The 19,319-nt window shown below is 43.3% G+C and overlaps 1 protein-coding gene across 2 annotated transcripts in view; it reads right to left on the reverse strand.

Annotated features, from left to right (window-relative positions):
• Positions 1 to 19,319, reverse strand: part of MFSD10 (major facilitator superfamily domain containing 10) — a 96,208-nt gene that overhangs the window by 9,571 nt on the left and 67,318 nt on the right. For both annotated transcript variants that reach the window (XM_040335336.1, XM_040335335.1), the window contains exons 9-10: positions 9,982 to 10,090; positions 7,119 to 7,209 (exon numbers count right to left, since the gene is read on the reverse strand). In XM_040335336.1, the coding sequence (XP_040191270.1) occupies positions 7,119 to 7,209; positions 9,982 to 10,090 (200 nt within the window). The remainder of the gene's footprint in view (positions 1 to 7,118; positions 7,210 to 9,981; positions 10,091 to 19,319) is intronic.

The following is a 19,319-nucleotide window of genomic DNA, read 5'->3' on the forward strand; positions in this document are numbered from 1 at the left end:
GTATAAAACCAATAATAACCCACAATTTCTAAAAGCAGAACTTGGCACCAATTTGAAACACTTGCGAGACATTATTATACGGGATTTATATAGCCCCAACAATTTTGCGCAGCACTGCAGCGATGCGGGAACCCTGCGAATACACTGTGGGTTCCCACATCGCATTTCTAACTTGCGGAAATCCGCAGTGGATTCGCAGGGTTCCTGCATCGCTGCAGTGTGAAATGAGCCTAACATTTGCTTCACATACTATATATACAGTACAGACCAAAAGTTTGGACACACCTTCTCAAAGAGTTTTCTTTATTTTCACGACTATGAAAATTGTAGATTCACACTGAAGGCATCAAAACTATGAATGAACACATGTGGAATTATACATAACAAAAAAGTGTGAAACAACTGAAAATATATTTCATATTCTAGGTTCTTCCACCTTTTGCAGCAGACACATCTCTAGAACTGTTAAGAGGAGACTGTGTGAATCAGGCCTTCATGGTAGAATATCTGCTAGGAAACAACTGCTAAAGAAAGGCAACAAACAGAAGAGACTTGTTTGGGCTAAAGAACACAAGGGATGGACATTAGACCAGTGGAAATCTGTGCTTTGGTCTGATGAGTCCAAACTTGAGATCTTTGGTTCCAACCCCCGTGTCTTTGTGCGACGCAGAAAAGGTGAACGGATGGACTTTACATGCCTGGTTCCCACTGTGAAGCATGGAGGAGGAGGTGTGATGGTGTGGGGGTGCTGTGCTGGTGACACTGTTGGGGATTTAATCAAAATTAAAGGCATACTGAACCAGCATGGCTACCACAGCATCTTGCAGCGGCATGCTATTCCATCCGGTTTGCGTTTAGTTGGACCATCATTTATTTTTCAACAGGACAATGACCCCAAACACACCTCCAGGCTGTGTAAGGGCAATTTGACCAAGGAGGAGAGTGATGGGGGGCTGCGCCAGGTGACTACATCTTGAAGCTCATCAAGAGAATGCCAAGAGTGTGCCAAGCAGTAATCAAAGCGAAAGGTGGCTACTTTGAAGAACCTAGAATATGAAATATATTTTCAGTTGTTTCACACTTTTTTGTTATGTATAATTCCACATGTGTTACTTCAAAGTTGTGATGCCTTCAGTGTGAATCTACAATTTCCATAGTCATGAAAAGAAAGAAAACTCTTTGAATGAGAAGGTGTGTCCAAACTTTTGGTCTGTACTGTGTGTATATATATATATATATATATATATATATATATATATATATATATATATATATATATATATTTTTTTTTTACATACTATATAGAGGTTTACTTTTTTTTTTTGTCAATCCAAATTGTCTGTGCATAAAAAACAATCATGGTTGGATTGCACACATATTGCTGGATGGATATCAAGGAATAGCCATATGCCTGTCTCTGAGATATAGCAGGGTTTTTAATATGACTAAAACAACCAAATATCACATGGCACTTCATTGTAGTATGACTTATTCATTAAGGAGATGCAAAGAAGAAACCACAGCCAATCAGATCCGCTTTACTCAGGATGGTAAATTACTTCCAGTTGGCTGCTGTGATTACTGGACTGTGCATGCCACGACAGCTCTGCAAGTACGAAAGGCAGATGTAAGAAAATAAACAATCATAGCGCTGGCATAAGAGGCTGCAAATTCCCTGGCTGCAATGATTTCATCCCAGTTCTGCATCGTGTTATATTACTTCCATATGAAATAGTCAGAGAGACAAACCAAAAATGTGTTATTAAGTACTGTATGACTGCTGTCATGATAGATCTCTACAGGATTTCCTGGTACTAATTCTTATACAAAACATCAAGGCTTTTAACCACTTAAGGACCGCCTCCTGCACATATACGTTGGCAGAATGGCACGGCTGGGCACAAGCAAGTACCTGTACGTCCTCTTTAAGTGCCCAGCCGTGGGTCGCAGGCGCAAAGCTCTGTGACCGCAGCACCCGTGGACCCGATCGCCGCTGGAGTCCCGCAATCGGTCCCCGGAGCTGAAGAACGAGGAGAGCCGTGTGTAAACCCAGCTTCCCCGTTCTTCACTGTGGCGCCGTCATCGATCGTCTGTTCCCTGATATAGGGAAGCACGATCGATAACGTCACACGTCCAACCCCGTCCCCCTACAGTTAGAAACACATATGAGGTCACACTTAACCACTTCAGCGCCCCCTAGTGGTTAACTCCCAAACTGCAATCGTCATTTTCACAGTAAACAATGCATTTTTATAGCATTTTTTTCTGTGAAAATGACAATTGTCCCAAAAATGTGTCAAAATTGTCCGATGTGTCCGCCATAATGTCACGAAAAAAAAAACCCGCTGATCGCCGCCATTAGTAGTAATAAAAAAAATTATTAATAAAAATCTATAAAACTATCCCCTATTTTGTAAACACTATACATTTTGCGCAAACCAATCGATAAACGCTTATTGCGATTTTTTTTTTACCAAAAATAGGTAGAAGAATACGTATCGGCCTAAACCGAGGAACATTTTTTTTTTTTTTTTTTATATATATATTTTTTGGGGATATTTATTAGAGCAAAAGGGATATTTATTAGAGCAAAAGGCAAAAGGGAAAAGCAAAATTGTTGCTCTATTTTTGTTTATAGTGCAAAAAATAAAAACCACAGAGGTGATCAAATACCACCAAAAGAAAGCTCTATTTGTGGGGAAAAAAGGACGCCAATTTTGTTTGGGAGCCACGTCGCAAAAACTGGCCAGGTCCTTTACCTGCTTTTTGGTCCGGGTCTTAAGTGGTTAAAGAGATACAAGGCGGGTTCAAACACAGCTTAGACTGCCCCCTGCTGGCTGAAGACAGTTATGGCATTGCAAGCTGACACCTTGGAAAAGCTGTCAGAACAGAAGGATGTGTAATATAGGACAGCCTGGAACAGGTTGGATACACGACAGCATAACACTTGAAAAACACAATGGAAAACGGCACAAAATGGTAAAAAGACATATTGTTGTAATTAGAAGGGTGGGTCATCTCCCAATGGCTCGCTTCCAAATGGCATTTACTATGTCAGCAGAACAAATGGCATGAAAATAGCGTGAGAGTAAAGGAAATAAATTTTTTTCTGATAAATGTTTATACAGTTTTTATGTTACTTTAAAATGTATTAAAATTGACGTCTCAAATAAAAATAGTCTTTTATTTGATTTTTTTAACAGCATTGTTATGAGCAAAAAAAAAATAATATGTATAATGCTCGCCATGATTAAAAACCAGCGATTTCATGTGACCTGTAGCCTAATCAAATGGTCTTTGGATATTTTATGTCATTAGGGACTGCAGAGTTTCTACTGGTTTGAATCAAAGAGATTGCAATGAGCTAGGAGGATCAGCACACACAAGCAGGAGGCAGAGGCTTGTGCATGTAATGAGCAAATACCGGCACCCTCTTGTACATACAGGATTACAAACTGTACACAGAGACAATAACATAAAGATTTGGATGTGATAACCTTTCTTAGCTAGCTTTGGGTATTATCTGTGTTTTGACCATGAAGCAGAAAGCAACACTGAGGCGTGCAGCCGCGGTGACGGTATAGACGCGCTATTTGTAGCGCGGCTATACCGTCGTATTTACCGCGATATTCGGGCGCTAGCGGTGAGGTTTTAACCCCCGCTAGCGGCCGAAAAAGGGTTAATACCGCTCGCGTTGCGGGCGGTATTACCGCGCTTTCCCATTGATTTCAATACGAAGGCGCGGTATAGGAGCGGTGAACACACCGCTCCTATACCGCGGTAAAGATGCGGCTAGCAGGACTTTTGGTGCGCTCCTGCTAGCGCACCGCTTCAATGTGAAAGCCTTCGGGCTTTCACATTGAACACTACAGGGCATGATTTTTCATGCGGTATAGCAGCGCTATTTTTAGCGTTGTACCGCATGAAAAACGCCCCAGTGTGCAAGGGGCCTTATACTTGCCTTATCTTCACACGTAAGCACCAGGAATAAAAACAAAAAAAAAAACAATTACTTCCAGGTACTCCCCTTCATCCTATATGACAGCACTGGTAATTGGCCACTTAGGCATCCAGTGGCTTGGTAGTTAGAAATGTGTTTTCGGGTTTAAATACCAACCATGACACTAAATTCATACCTCCCAACAGGCAAACAGGGACACCTTGTGCACAAAGTATGTAGGAAGAGGACACACCTTCTCCCACTCCCTCAGTTACACGGAGCATGAAGAATAAATGCACAAAAAGCAATTGGTTAAACCCACACCTAACAATAACAATATCCTCTAAATTGGAGGTTGTATTCAAGGCTTAGTTCAGTATAACAGTATCATTTTGATAAATAGTGCATGCTTTTTTTTATAGAAGTCTACACCTCAGACCAGGAAGAGGAACATTTGAGCAGTGCAGAGAGATTTTGTTCCCATGTGACAATCACTCCAAATAGTGGTCAGTTTGAAGTATGTATCTGCATGGAGTTTGCATGCCCCCCCTGTGCTTGCATGTAGGTTTCCTCTAGGCACTCCAGTTTCCTCCCACACTTCAAAGATATCGTGTTAGGTTAATTCACCCCTGTCCAAACTGGCCCTAGTATGTGCAAGTATGCATGGAAGATATAGGGACCTTGTATAGAATATGTAATGCACTGCGTAAATAACAAATAAATAAATCCAGTACTGTCACATGGGCCAGAGCTCACACGTGGCTAATTTGTGGCCTAAAGGAGTGGGGGGAAAGAGAAGGTAGGTAAATTCAAGCTGCTTACCATCATATCCATGTGTGCATGGCTGCATAACAGAACAATGAAAGCCAAACACAAGTCTAAATACAAGCTGATTAGGGGGCCTTTCATACAGGCGTGCTCAGCTCCATTCAGCAGGGGATCTGTAAGCAGATGGGACAAAGCCTCCGACCTGCCACGTCTAGGTACTTTTTTTTTTTCCTGGAACTGGATGGTAGACGAATGTAAACAGACACACATCTGTTTACATTGACCTACCCTACATTCACCTACGCACAAACTTACCCAAAAACTGACAGGCAGATCGTATCGGAAAATCTGAGCGAAGGGACCATATGGCAAGATTTAGGGCCCTTTCACACGGACTGCCTATGCAAGTCCTCCTGTCAGTCTTTCAAGCAGACCTGATCAGACCCTCCATTCACCCTTATGGAGCGGCAGATGTCAGCGGTAGAGTTGCCACCTCATCCCTTTAAAACAGAACACATATGAATTACACAGGTTCTGTGGCTAATTAAGGTGGTAATTAGACTCATTTGGTGCCTTACCTGCATTAAATTAGCCTCAGAACCTGTGTAATTCATATGTGTTCTGTTTTAAAGGGATGAGGTGGCAACTCTAGTCACCAGCCTTGTCTGCTGACACCCGCCTCTATCTGATCCAATTCTGTCCGCAAAATCCAGATAGATAGTGGTCCTATTTTCCATCCGTCTGGCGGATATGATCGGATGAAAACAGACAGGCGGCCCATTTTCATCCGATCTCCCCATAGAGGAGATCGGGACTAAGTCCGTCTCCACTCTGCACAGTGAGAAGAGACAGACCTGTCATCCGCCTGTTCAGCGGGGATAAGTGGAATGATCCACTGAGCAAGCCCATGTGAAAGAGGTCGTTGAGAATGCAAAAGCCACAGAAGCAGGTCAACTGCACCTGCAATGAATTCCAAATGATCTCAGCAATTGGATTGATGTACTAAAACTAGAGCATGCCAAATCTGTTGCAGCTCTGCATAGAAAACAAACAGCTTCCAGATTTTATTGTCAAAGCTTAATTGAACAAGCTGAAGTTAGAAGCCTATTCAGTTTTAGTAAATCCCTGTGTCTCAAATGAACACTATATTTGTTAATTTTAGCCCATTGACACGGGCCCTGATGTGACAGGGACTAGCAGCGGTATTGCTGTGTCACCTAGATTTTAGCCTCTATGCTCAGAAGTTAAGCAGAAGTTTAGTGGGCTTCTGTTCAATCTAACTGCATAGCCTGTGGCAGAGTTTTGTCCCCATCAGTCTGCTCCACTAATTGCCCGCATACATAGGCGTGCGCACATGTGAATTAGCATTATCCAGGTGGGCACCAGTTGGGTGGTTGGGGGGTGCCAGGAGCCAGTGTAAATGCCACCATTATATTAAAGGCTAGGTTTAACTTTAGAAACACATTACACTCGTATTTAGGGTGTAGCGTAATATTCTCCCAATCAACTGTCTCCCACCACCAGAGCCTTCTCCCTGTGACAGCCGGTGGCATTCATGTGTGTTTGAGCTTTGGGGTGCACACCCTAATGCACGCCTATGCCCACATATTGTAAAACCAAAGCGAATTATGAGATGGGATAGTGTGCTGCATGCGGTTCCGTTTCTCTGCCTGCCTCACATTGTTAATTGTAAGTACATTTTATTTATTACAATCCACTAATAAATGGTTTGATCTGTGCAGTCCTAAGCCCCTTTGTTCTGTGTTTTGACATTCAGATCTGAGTATTGCCTGGGATGCCGAGTTCAAAGCTTGCAAGAATTGCTTTTAACATTGCTCTGAATGCTTTTCCTGGCCGTCATTTAGAACAGACCCTGGTGAGCACATCTTTGCATGTGTTTACTTCTGACTTACTGCTAAATTCTGCATGAGAAAACATCATTTAGGGAGCCACACAAGTAGCTTTGGAAGTAGTTTTGCTCTCCAAAATGGGTCACTTTGTGGTGTATTAACAAACAAAAAATTACAGAGATATTCAACCTGTAAAACTGCTTGTACATCTGTTCTGTACGAATGGGGGCAAAGAAAATGTTATTAGGCTATTTTCTCTCCAGGTCAAATGTTATTCTTGATACAAAATAGGAGTAAATCATTAAAAAAATACTGCATTTGAGCCACTGGGTGGCACTGGTGATCACAGGAAAAAAGTACTTATTTTACAAGATTGACAGCTCCATCTAGTGGCTTTAATGCAGTATTTTTCTAAATTCCTCATTTGTGTATATGACCAACATTCAACCAGGTGGACATTCGAGCTGAGCTTAAATGATGCTGGGGTTACTGTAAGCTTATAGAATAACTAAAATAGTTTCAAAGAAAAAAAAATTCAAATAAAGAAAAAAAAAACTTACCAAAGGAATAGAGCAGAAGTCCTAATCCCAGCATGAAGATCCCGTTTGCCCAGCCAATCAGCAGGAATGCTGGAATCAACAGAATCATGGCCTGCAGAAAATATAGTAGTTGTGAGACTCTAACATCATGTATCCATTTACTATAGATAGGAATTACAGAGCCATGTGTAATGATGGCAGCACCACCATTCTTTTATACATGCAACAGTTTATATCTTGCATCAGTAGAGAGTCTGTAGTCACTGTTGTGGATCAAAAGGAGGTTTCAGTTTAAAACAGCTAAACACATTCCCAGTACATTGGAACAAAAGGCATTGAAAGCCTTTCCGTTGTTTCCTTTGGTCTAGAAAAGCCTGTCCCCTGCCAGCATGCTGTAGAGAAAGACAGTTTCTCTGTGTGGAAGCAGTGGTCTCTCTACAGAAGTCTGACTTGCCCCCCTGCAAAGTCAACCTTGGAGCAACCATCAAAGCTCACGCTCCTTGATGAATACAATGCTATAGGTCTGACTCAGCAGGTAGTGTTCCAGACCTCTGCAGAGAGACCACTGCTTCAACACAGAGAAAGGGTCTTGCTCTGCAGCATGCTGGCAAGGAACAGGCTTTCTAAAGAAAAACAACAACTGTAAGGGCTTTTTTACACCACAGATCATTTCAGCATGCAGACTGATGTCTGATGTGTATGGGAAGTCATTTTGAAAATACAAAATAAAATTTCATTCATTTCTCTGCACTGCAGAGAAACAGTGACTTCATGTGAGCTCTGGTGCATTGCAAAAAACTGCAGCATGTCTGCATTTCTACACAACACACTGCAACCCAATTGAGGGCAGCTGTGTGAATGGGGCAAATAAACAATGCAGTTCAACTGAACTGGATGTGACAGACGTGGAACACCTTTTATGTCTCAGGAATGTATTTAGCCGATTTCACCAGTGGGTTCAATTGGGCTTTAAAGCTAAACCCAAGGAATTCAGACACTTTCTAAAATGTGCTGGCTTACTATGAGAAAGGTCCAACAAACTGCATGCCACCTCCTGGACTTATCTGAGATATTTATTACTGACAGTTTTACTGCACTTGGGGGGGGGGGGGTACAGCTATTACTATACTCCCAGCACTCTGAATGCCAGGAGAGCTTTCTCACACAGCAGCAGCTCTGCCAATCATCCATTCCACTGTCCTATCATAGAAGGCTTTGTATTTTGTAAATAGGGTTCACATCATACAATGCACTCTGTAATTGGGCAGGAGGAGGGGAGGGAGGGGCAGGCAGAGCGGCTGCATGTGACTGGAGCCGAGGCCAGCATCTTCAGAGCACCAAAAGTACTCAAGTAAAAAAATAAATAAAAATTAACTAAATTAAAGAGATAAGTCCAGGAGGTGGCATGTACCTCGCTGGATTTAACCCCCACTAGAAAGTGGATGATCACATCCCATTGCTGCCAAAACTACCTTGTTCCTCTTCAATCTCGTAGGTCAGCCAGGTGACAAAGTGCAGGAGCATACCCACCCTCCACATCGCACTTCAAGTCAAGAAAGTGGGCCTTAGGTTCCAAGAAATAAGTCTTCTGAGAGGTGGAAGGATTTGCAGAGTGTGCTTGAACCCATTTGCTTGTTCAATAAAATCCTGTGGACTTTAAAGATGTTATCAGCGTGCGGTCCACTTTCTTGAATTGACATTTTAGAAAATTGCTGGGAGTTCAAAATTTCATTGAAAGATCAGCAGGTCCAGAAGCTCAACTATAAGAACAGATTTTGTTTCAATCTGAAGGGTAGCTGTGGATTCCGTTTTTTTTATCAGTAAGACCCCTTTCACACGGACATGTTTTTCAGGCGGTTTAGCGCTAAAAATAGCACTGCTATACCGCTTGAAAAATATTGCGTCCTGCAGTCTTCAGTGTGAAAGCCCGAAAGGACCCCTCCAAAAGTCCTGCTAGCCGCATCTTTGGAGCGGTATAGGAGCGGGGTGTTTACCGCTCCTTCCCATTGAAATCAATGGGAAACCCCGGTTATACCGCCGGCAATGCGCCTCTGCAATTGCCGGCGGTATTAACCCGTTTTCGGCCGCTAGTGGGGGTTAAAACCGCACCGCTATACCGCCACCGCACCTCCCCTGCCCCGTGTGAAAGGGGCCTAAGGCTTGCCCAGATACCCAGCCGAATTGTGAGGAAGGTTTTGTTTTACTCTGGTATCAAAAGGGGAAAACTTGACCTTCCGTGTCAACTTAAGCTGACCATTACCATACACATGGGCGACTTTGTTGACATCCTCCTACCCAACATCCTTCAGCCCTGGTTCACACTGGGCTGCGGGAGTGAAGCCATGCGAGTTCAGCTGAACTCGCACGATTGCACTCCCGCCGGCAGTCCCGATTTCGGCCGCGATTTAAGAGACATCTGTGCAGGTTTCTGCACAGATGTCAATGTAAATCGCGGCCAGAAATTGCAAAAAGTAGTACAGGAACTACTTTTTGAAATCGGTGCAGCGCCCCCTAAGGGCGGTGTAATTGCTGGCAAATGCCGCCGATTTGAGATGCGATTTCACATGTGAAATCGCATCTCAAACCGAAGCAAAAAGTACCCAGTGTGAACCTGGGCTCAATCTGAGAATCAAAGGAGTCGGATGTAAATTTTTTGGTGGATCAACAGCTGCATCCAATCAGCTGCAGCCTCTGTTCAGGTATTCTGACAGCCGCAGGTGTGAGCTCTTTCCTTTTTTAGCATGGATGGGAAATGGATCAATAAGTGTATAGACAGCTTTAAAAAGAATGTCCAATAAAAAGGCTTGTTTTCTTCCTAGCAAACATGGCAATCTAATTATTTTACTGATAGACTTTTTTTTTCAAATTTTTCTTTGTTAGTTACCTGTTTTACAGCTTTCACTTCATTCCCTGGTTTAATTCTCCGAGCATAGCCACCCTGGATCAGCGCCATGGTAATTCCAATGAAGAAAAACATCTTCCCTTGCTGCATGCTGCCATAGAAAAGCAAACAATACAGGTTACAGGCAGGTTCCACAGCTGGAAACACTTAACATGGTACAGCCTATACTGTCAGCGCTGTGTTTATGCTCCATCTGGACTGATCTCCTCCAGATGTTCACCACCCTTCACTAGACGTCCTACCATCATCTTCTCAGGCCGGCGTGTTTATACCGCAGCACGGTTACATACTGCTTTTATTTTAAGATTAGGAAAACACCCTACGTCTTCCCTTTCCAACGTTGGCCTCCTCCCAGCACAAATCATAATAGTGGAAGAAAAATGGTCCTGCACGTTTGTCAGCCTGGAGAGGAATGAAAATAAATCTACCCTCATGAGAAAATATACCATAGTTATAAGCCATATTTCTGTGAGTATTCCAATAAAAATTGTATTGGCTGTCCAGAGGAGTAGTAACACACAGAGTTCAATAAAGTAAAGAGATGTGCACAGCCAAATGTATAAAACTGGCAGAAGGACTCAAGTATTAAAGCAAGAAGTATTCACACTACTGACTGCCCTCCATTTTCACCCAAAGGTCTACAGATGCTGCAAGTCAGAAGCTTGTTCCCTTATTACTTTTTTGGTTGAAAGGTAAAAGTAAAGGTTAATCAATCAGGTAACTTACTGTAATATGTAATATATATATATATATATATATATATATATATATATATATATATATATATATATATATATATATATATATATATATATATATATATATATATATATATATATATATATATATATATATATATATATAAAAAAAAGAGAGAAGTTATTTTTGTATATGGATCATCAGCCGACAGCAGGCTTCAGCCCGCTGTCTGCTGATAAAAGGTTACAAGAGTGCAAAACTAATTGCACTCCTGTGATCCACAGGAGAAGCACAGTCAACAACAATTAGTTTTGGCTGGAGTTGGGATTTAAAGGATTAAATCCCAACTCCAGACAAAACAAATTTTTGTTGTTTTGAACAGTTGGGATGGATTTGAAGCTCTGCCAGACTTTTATTGCCCCCCATATCATTCAATTAGAGAGATTTCCATGTTCTTTTAAACCCTGTGACAACAGGACAAGAAATGAGGGAAACAGAGGTGACTGGGACAGGAAGGCAAAGACAATATATTTAAACCAGGAAAGAAAGCCAGAAAATCCCTCAATAGAGACCCAGAAAATAAAACCCGACAGCCATTCTAATTGCCCCACCCCCGAAAGAATCGAGCTGAGATTTGATATACAATTCTGCATAAGTGACAGGTCCACTTTAAACAGAGTAAAATGAGAAATTCTAAACATATTTGGAAGTGATAGCGTAAGATTTGCCGGTTAAAAGAGAAGAACACATGAAGCAGATATTCCTGATAATCAGTAGTCCCAGCGCTGTGATCGGTTGTTGGCTGAACATCCTCATTCACTTCATGGCATAATCCCACTCCATTTGTGGCTGGAGATGGGACAAAATGGAATGTCAGAAATAAGCTGACAGAGGAGTACTATTTCTGCTATGTGTGCACAACCAAGCTCAGGGGGCTTCGCCATGGCCAGACATGCATTCAGAGAGACATTCCAGGAATATTACAGCACGTCTGCTGCCCTCTACACACGTGAAAAGGGAATACGCAATTCTAATTAGCAGATATCAACACAGCTGACAGTGATGGGATAGCCACATGGCCCATAACTGCTTCCAGCAGCAGGTATTTATTACAGGTATTTATATAGCGTCAATAATTTACACAGCATTTTACCTTCTATGCATTCATATCAGTCCTGCCCTCAAGAAACTTACACTCTAAGGTCCCTATCTCACATGCATACATAAAACACATGCTAGGGACAATTTGGACAGGAAAATTAACCTGCCAGCATGTTTTTGGAGCATGGTAGGAAAAAAATGCAAGCACAAAGAGAAAACTCCATGCAGATAGCATCCTGGAAGGGATTCAAACTGGTGACTCCAGTGCTGCAAGGTTACTTATTAAGTCATTGTACTGCCTATTATCTTTTATTTATAACATTTACTGGGGATGATGAAACAGCCACTAAGAAAACGACAGTCCTGTTTTCCTGATGTTACTGGCTGATAAACACCCCTTTCTTGATCATACATCACGGGACACAGAGCCTTAATTACTTAATGGGTTATGTAGTCACCACAGGTGATTGGACACAGGCAAACCCAATTAAAATTGAGTTCTTCCCCTATATAACCCCTCCGAAATGGAGAGCGTTTAAGGTGGTTGGTCACGTTCAACATGTGCCAAGAAGAAAAATGCTCTTTTGATGGTCTGGCTGCGGAGACCTAGGAGCTATAACCGGATCCATTCCTCAGGCTGGTATCAAAAACCTAAAATGGTTGGTACTCGGGCCTCGTGCAAGAAAAAACGAGGTTTGCCTGTAATGTCTCTCTGCGGAGGTCTGGGCTTTGGGATCCAGACTTTGGTGTACTAATACATCTGTGGCATGAAAAGTTTCTGGCAGAGTCTTCTACAGGTCCAGGTATGAAGTTCTAATGGAACCCTTGATAAACCTGAAGGTTGGCACAACTTGCCCGCCGTGATGGGTAAAAGCTGGATCTACTTTTAGTAGCTTTTTCTGCGGCGTGGATAAGGTAAGAAGAAGAGGATACTTTTTTTTTTATTATTATTATCTTCTGTGAGTAAGATGTCTTTCCTGGTTTCCGCCACTGGAGGGAGTAAGTGCATACCTGGTGTATTCTTACATAAGCCATCCGGGAACAAGCTCAGTGAAGTCGGTCAAATTTAAAACACCACTCACCTTCTTCCACGGCAGGCTCTGCCACAAAAACGCATACAGGGTTCCACAATGATGCCCCCAGTAATCTCTCCCACTTTCTTCGTTCTCCTGGGCACCGCCATGACAGCGGCTCATGCACACACCGGGAGCACACTTTTAGCTGTCTAGTGAGACATGGACAGGGGGAGGGCCATGGTTGCTAGTGCCCATGTGCAAACGCGGAACACCTGTGTGCAGGCGCCAAGAGGCTGGTTTAAAAACCCCAGCACGCCAGAGCCTTCTGTAAGCGGCATGGACACAGAGCTGTGGGCTGTAAGCATCCCTGTGGATTGAACCAGGCAAACCTAAGTCTCCTACTCTGCATCAGGTTGTGCTGTGAGCTGATATTTTTGTGTATTGTAAGACTATAGCACAACAGTGATTGCATTTATATTTGTGGATAGTACCTTTGCTTTGCAGTAAGGACTATGTCCCCGAGAAGAGGTTCAAGGGCTAGTAAAAGAGGCACCAGAAAGTCCCCGCGTATGGCTAAGGATTCTGAGCTTGCCTGCAGTTTACCATCCCCCCTCTGTCAGCCTAATAACAGCCTCACAGGATGAGCCCCTATCTGGGTTTGCAACATCTCCTATGGCAGCTCCTGTATACGTCACTGAGGACGCTTTAAAAGTTGCTTTGGATGGCTTAGAAGGAAGGATTGCTACTATTATCGCAACCTCCTTGAAAGGTAGCAGAAAACGGGGTAGATCCCCTTCATCTGCTCTGGCTCTCTCATCAGATGAGCCTTCTGAGGGTGAAAAATCCCTCTCTGGAGATGAGGATCATGTGCGTGCCACTTACAAGGTGCGTGCCACTTACAAATTGCCTCCGGTTGAAGCTTCTAGGCCCTCTGTTTCCTCTTTGGGATCTCGGAAATCCCCGCAGGCTGCATGCCCCTTTCCAGTGCATCTCTTGCTGGATAAACTGATGTACGATGACTGGGTTTACCCAGATAAACTGTTTTCTCCTCTCCTAGGTAGTATTCCCTCCTTTATCCTATGGAGGAAGGTTTCACTAAGAAATGGGGGATACCTGCTATTGATGCAGCTATTTCTTGTGCAAACAAAAAACTTGACCTGTCCTATAGACAATGCGCAGGGTTTTAAGGATCCAACTGATAAAAAGCTGGAGTCCCTATTAAAAGCCTCCTCTTCCATGGCTGGGGCTGTAGTACAACCTGCAGTTACAGCCATTGGTGTATGTCAGGAGATTGAGGTTTATGAGGACCTTATTAAGGACTTGTGTTTTGCGATTGATGCGGTTATGGACTCTGTTCAACAAGCATCCCGCTTGAATCTCCTGCAGGTACACATGCGCAGGTCCCTTTGGTTAAAACATTGGGAGGCAGAGGTTTCTTGTAAGAAATACTTGGCAGCGTTCCCCTTTGGGGATGACCTGGATAAATACATCCAAAAGATTACCGGAGGCAAGTCTACTCTGTTGCCGGTTAAGAAGAATAGTAAGCGTCCCTCATTTAAACATACTCTTTCTCCAGCCCCTGGAACCTCATTCTCCAGGCAGTGGCGATGGCCTCCCCAGTCTAACACTAGGGGAAAGGCCCAGAGCCAAGCCCAAGGGCAGAACAGGACTTGGGGTCCAAAGTCTAAGCAGAACTCCAAAACATCCCTATGAAGGAAAGTTGGAATTCAGAGAACTTCCACCACCACGCTTTCTGAGATCAAGAGTTGCCAAAGATCCAGAAAAAAGAAGGCCTTTACTGTTGGCTTTGGAATACCTGTTGTCCCAAGGGGTAATCTTGGAGTTAGCCCCAGAGTATCAGGGATCAGGATTTTATTGAAACCTTTTTACGGTTCCAAAACCAAAACGGGGATGTCAGACGTATCCTAGATCTGAAAAGCCTTAATCAGTTCCTGAACATTTGCTCCTTCAGTATGGAGTTTGTCCATTCAGTCGTTTCTACCCTTCAGGGAGGAGAATTCCTGGCATCAATAGACATCAGAGATGCATATCTACATGTTCCAATATTCCCCCCCGCTCATCAAAGATTTCTAAGGTTTGCAGTGGATCAGCGCCACTTTCAGTTTGTGGAACCTTCCTTTCGGGCTGGCTACAGCACCTCGAGTGTTCTCAAAAATACTGTCCCCGGCCCTAGCAAGGCTAAGGGCATGAGGTATAGCAGTAACAGCCTACCTGGACGATCTGTTAATCATGGATCAGTCCGCCGCATGCTTGGGCCACAATGTGCACAGCACAGTGGAATATTTAGAGTACCTAGGCTGGGTCCTCAATCTGGAAAAATGCTCCTTGCAGCCTCAAAGAAGGCTGGAGTACTTGGGCATGATTATAGACACGTCCCAAAGCAAGGTATTACTTCCCAGGCCAAAGGCAAAAGCCATAGGACACTTGGTTCGAGTGATAAAGGCAAAGAGAAGGCTTTCCATCAGGCTATGCGAATGAGATTATTGGGAAAGATGGTAGCCTCATTCGAGGCTGTCCCTTACGCCAAGTTTCACTCAAGACCAATACAGGGCAGAATTCTGTCAGCTTGGAACAAAGATGTTCAGGCCCTGGATCTTCCTATGGTCTTATCTCCAAAGGTTTGTCAGAGCCTCAGTTGGTGGTTGCTCCCCCAAAATCTGTCAGAAGGAAAATATTTCACTCCGGTTACCTCGAAAGTGGTGACCACAGACGCCAGCCTTCTGGGCTGGGGGGCAGTTCTAGAAAAAGCATCTGCCCACGGGAAGTGGTCCGGGGCCGAAAAGCTCCTACCCATCAACATTCTGGATATTCGGGCAATTCATCTGGCCCTCAAAGTTTGGTCTTACAGACTAAGGTTGGCAGGTTCGGATTCAGTCTGACAATGCTACAGCCTTGGCCTATATCAATCACCAAGGAGGCACCAGAAGTCTGGATGCCCAAAAAGAGGCGAATCACATCCTGGACTGGGCAGAAAGGCATATTCCTCGCCTATCTGCAGTCTTCATTCCAGGGGTAGAAAATTGGCAGGCAGATTTTTTAAGCCGCCAGCAGCTGAGTCCAGGAGAATGGTCTCTATACCCCGACATGTTTCAAATCATATGTCAGAAATGGGGTACCCCAGATGTGGACCTGTTGGCTTCCAGGTTCAATGCAAAGCTGGACAGCTTTGTGTCAAGAACAAGAGATCCCTGTGCTCAAGGGTCAATCTCATGGGATCAGTATTCCCCGATTCATGCGTTCCGTCCAGTTCTGCTTCTCCCAAGATTCCTTCAGAGAGTCAAGAGGGAAGGAAAGCCGGTGATTTTGGTCACCCCGGCTTGGCCCAGGAGACCCTGGTACGCAGAAATCGTAAGGATGGCAGTAGGAAGACCCTGGGTTCTCCCACTACGCTCAGACCTACTGTCGCAGGGTCCAATATTCCATCCTGCCTTACAAAGTCTAAATTTGACGATTTGGCTGTTGGAAACGTGGGCTCTCAGGTCCAGTCCTATGCACTCTGGTTAATGCTAGGAATCCGGCCTCCAGGCTCATCTATTACAGAATCTGGAAGGCATACGTCTCCTGGTGTGAACCCAGAAGATGTTATCCTAGGAAGTATGCCATTAATAGAATTGCCTTTCTTCAGTTGGGCGTAAATATGAAGTTGGCTTTGAGCATTATCAAGGACCAAATCTTGGCCTTGTCGTTATTTTTTAAAAAAAACGCTTGCCTCTCATTCCCTAGTCAGGGCCTTCGTTCAGGGTGCACTGCGTTTGAATCCGCCAGTTAAGTCTCCCGTGTGCCCATGGGATTTGAATTTGGTATTATCTGTTTTACAGAAACTACCTTTTGAACCTTTACACCAGGTTTCTAAGTCTGTTGACACTTCTTGTAGCCATATCCTCAGCAAGGAGGGTATCGGAATTGGCGGCTCTTTCGTGTAAAGAACCGTATATGATTATTCATGAAGACAGGGTGGTGCTGCATCCTCGCCCAACTTTCTTACCTAAGGTGGTTTCAGGTTTTCAAGATATAGTCCTACCGTGTTTTTTTTCAGATCCACAGTCTGTGGAGGAAGAGAGTCTACACTCTCTAGATGTTGTAAGAGCGGTAAAGGTTTATCTGCAAGCTACGGCTCAGATAAGGAAGACTGATTGTCTGTTTATTCTGCCACAGGGCCCCAGAAAGTGCTAGGCAGCGTCAAGATCCACTATTGCAAGATGGATTCGACAAGTCATTATTCAGGCCTATGGTTTAGAAAAGAAGATCCCTCCTTTTCAGGTGAAAGCGCACTCGACGAGAGCAGTTAGTGCTTCATGGGCAGTGCATCACCAGGCCTCCATGGCTCAGATCTGTAAGGCTGCTACTTGGTCTTCGGTCCATACATTAACTAAATTCTACCAGGTAGATGTGAGAGGTTACGAGGATGCCGCCTTTGGGCGTAGTGTGCTGCAGGCAGCAGTATAGATCCTCTGGCTCGATGGCGGTCTTATTCTGATCTGTGTCTCCCTCCCCTCAAATTTTAGCATTGCTATGGGACATCCCATTAAGTAATTAAGGCTTGTGATGTATGATCAAGAAAATAGGATTTTTTAATACAGCTTACCTGTAAAATCCTTTTCTTGGAAATACATCACGGGACACAGAGCTCCCACCCCTCTTCGGAGTTAAACATGGAACACTTATTGCTTTGCTACAAAACTGATGTACTCTCCATTTGGGAGGGGGTTATAAAGGGGAGGAACTAAATTTTGCCAGTGTCCAATCACCTGTGCTGACTACATTACCCATTAAGTAATTAAGGCTCTGTGTCCCGTGATGTATTTCCAAGAAAAACATTTTACAGGTAAGCTGCATTAAAAAAATCCTATTTAATTTTTTAATTTTTTTTAAGAACGTTTGATTTTCTAATGGTTAGTGGGGTCAAACTGATGTTCATTTTCGACTGCAGTGACAACAAAGTTAGAACGAGCAGGATGGAAAACATTTTTTTGAAGAAACCCTAGACAATCACACTAAAATATAAAAATCAATTAGCAGACACCATAAAGTCATGCAACGTCCACTTCAAGTTTAACAACCTGTATAAAACTTGTAGCATTGTGCATATTTTCTATGGTTAGAGCGGCTGTAAAGGCTTTTTTTTTTTTATTATTCAAATAATAAATATGTTCTGAAATGAAAAATAGACCGCACTCTTATAAATATCCAATAGGAAATAAACAATTGTGCAAAAAGTCTCTGGTATCCAATCCCAATAAAGTTCTCAGTGCAAATAAATATATGAAAATCATATTAGAAAACAATTGTGTAAAAAGTTCATACTATGCAGTCCTAATTAAAGTGCCAATAACTGCATCCAAATGTGATACTTTAACCCCTTCCCGACCGCCGCATGTACATATACGTTGGCAGAATGGCACGTACAGGCACATTGGCGTACCTGTACGTCCCTGCCTTTCCGCGGGTCGGGGGTCCGATCGGGACACCCCCCGCGACATGCGGCGGTCGGGTTCCCGCGTGGAGCGATCCGGGACGACGGCGCGGCTATTTCTTTATAGCCGCTCCGTCGCGATCGCTCCCCGGAGCTGAAGAACGGGGAGAGCCGTATGTAAACACGGCTTCCCCGTGCTTCACTGTGGCGGCGCATCGATCGAGTGATCCCTTTTATTAGGGAGACTCGATCGATGTTGTCAGTCCTACAGCCACACCCCCCTACACTTGTAAACACACACTAGATCAATCCTAAATGTTACAGCGCCCCCTGTGTTTAACTCCCAAACTGCAACTGTCATTTTCACAATAAACAATGCAATTTAAATGCATTTTTTGCTGTGAAAATGACAATGGTTCCAAAAATGTGTCAAAATTGTCCGAAGTGTCCGCCATAATGTCGCAGTCACGAAAAAAATCGCTGATCGCCGCCATTAGTAGTAAAAAAAATAAAAATAAAAAATGCAATAAAACTATCCCCTATTTTGTAAACGCTATAAATTTTGCGCAAACCAACCGATAAACGATTATTGCGATTTTTTTTTACCAAAAATAGGTAGAAGAATACGTATCGGCCTAAACTGAGGAAAAAAAAAATTGTATATATGTTTTTGGGGGATATTTATTATAGCAAAAAGTAAAAAATATTGAATTTTTTTCAAAATTTCGCTCTATTTTTGTTTATAGCGCAAAAACTAAAAACCGCAGATGTGATCAAATACCACCAAAAGAAAGCTCTATTTGTGGGGAAAAAAGGACGCCAATTTTGTTTGGGAGCCACGTCGCGCAATTGTCTGTTAAAGCGACGCAGTCCCGAACTGTAAAAACACCTTTGGTCTTTAGGCAGCATATTGGTCCGGTCCTTAAGTGGTTAAGTGAGTCTTGTTTTTCTTTGAGAAGAGAGGTCATACATTTCTTGTGAGTGCGGTGTACTTATATTGGGGGAAAAAGAGGAAGAGCACTATTCCTCCTGGGTGTCACTTTCCTTCACATTTGCATGCATTTTTATAA

Source organism: Rana temporaria, chromosome 1, assembly GCF_905171775.1.
Source record: "Rana temporaria chromosome 1, aRanTem1.1, whole genome shotgun sequence".
NCBI classification, from domain to species: domain Eukaryota; kingdom Metazoa; phylum Chordata; class Amphibia; order Anura; family Ranidae; genus Rana; species Rana temporaria.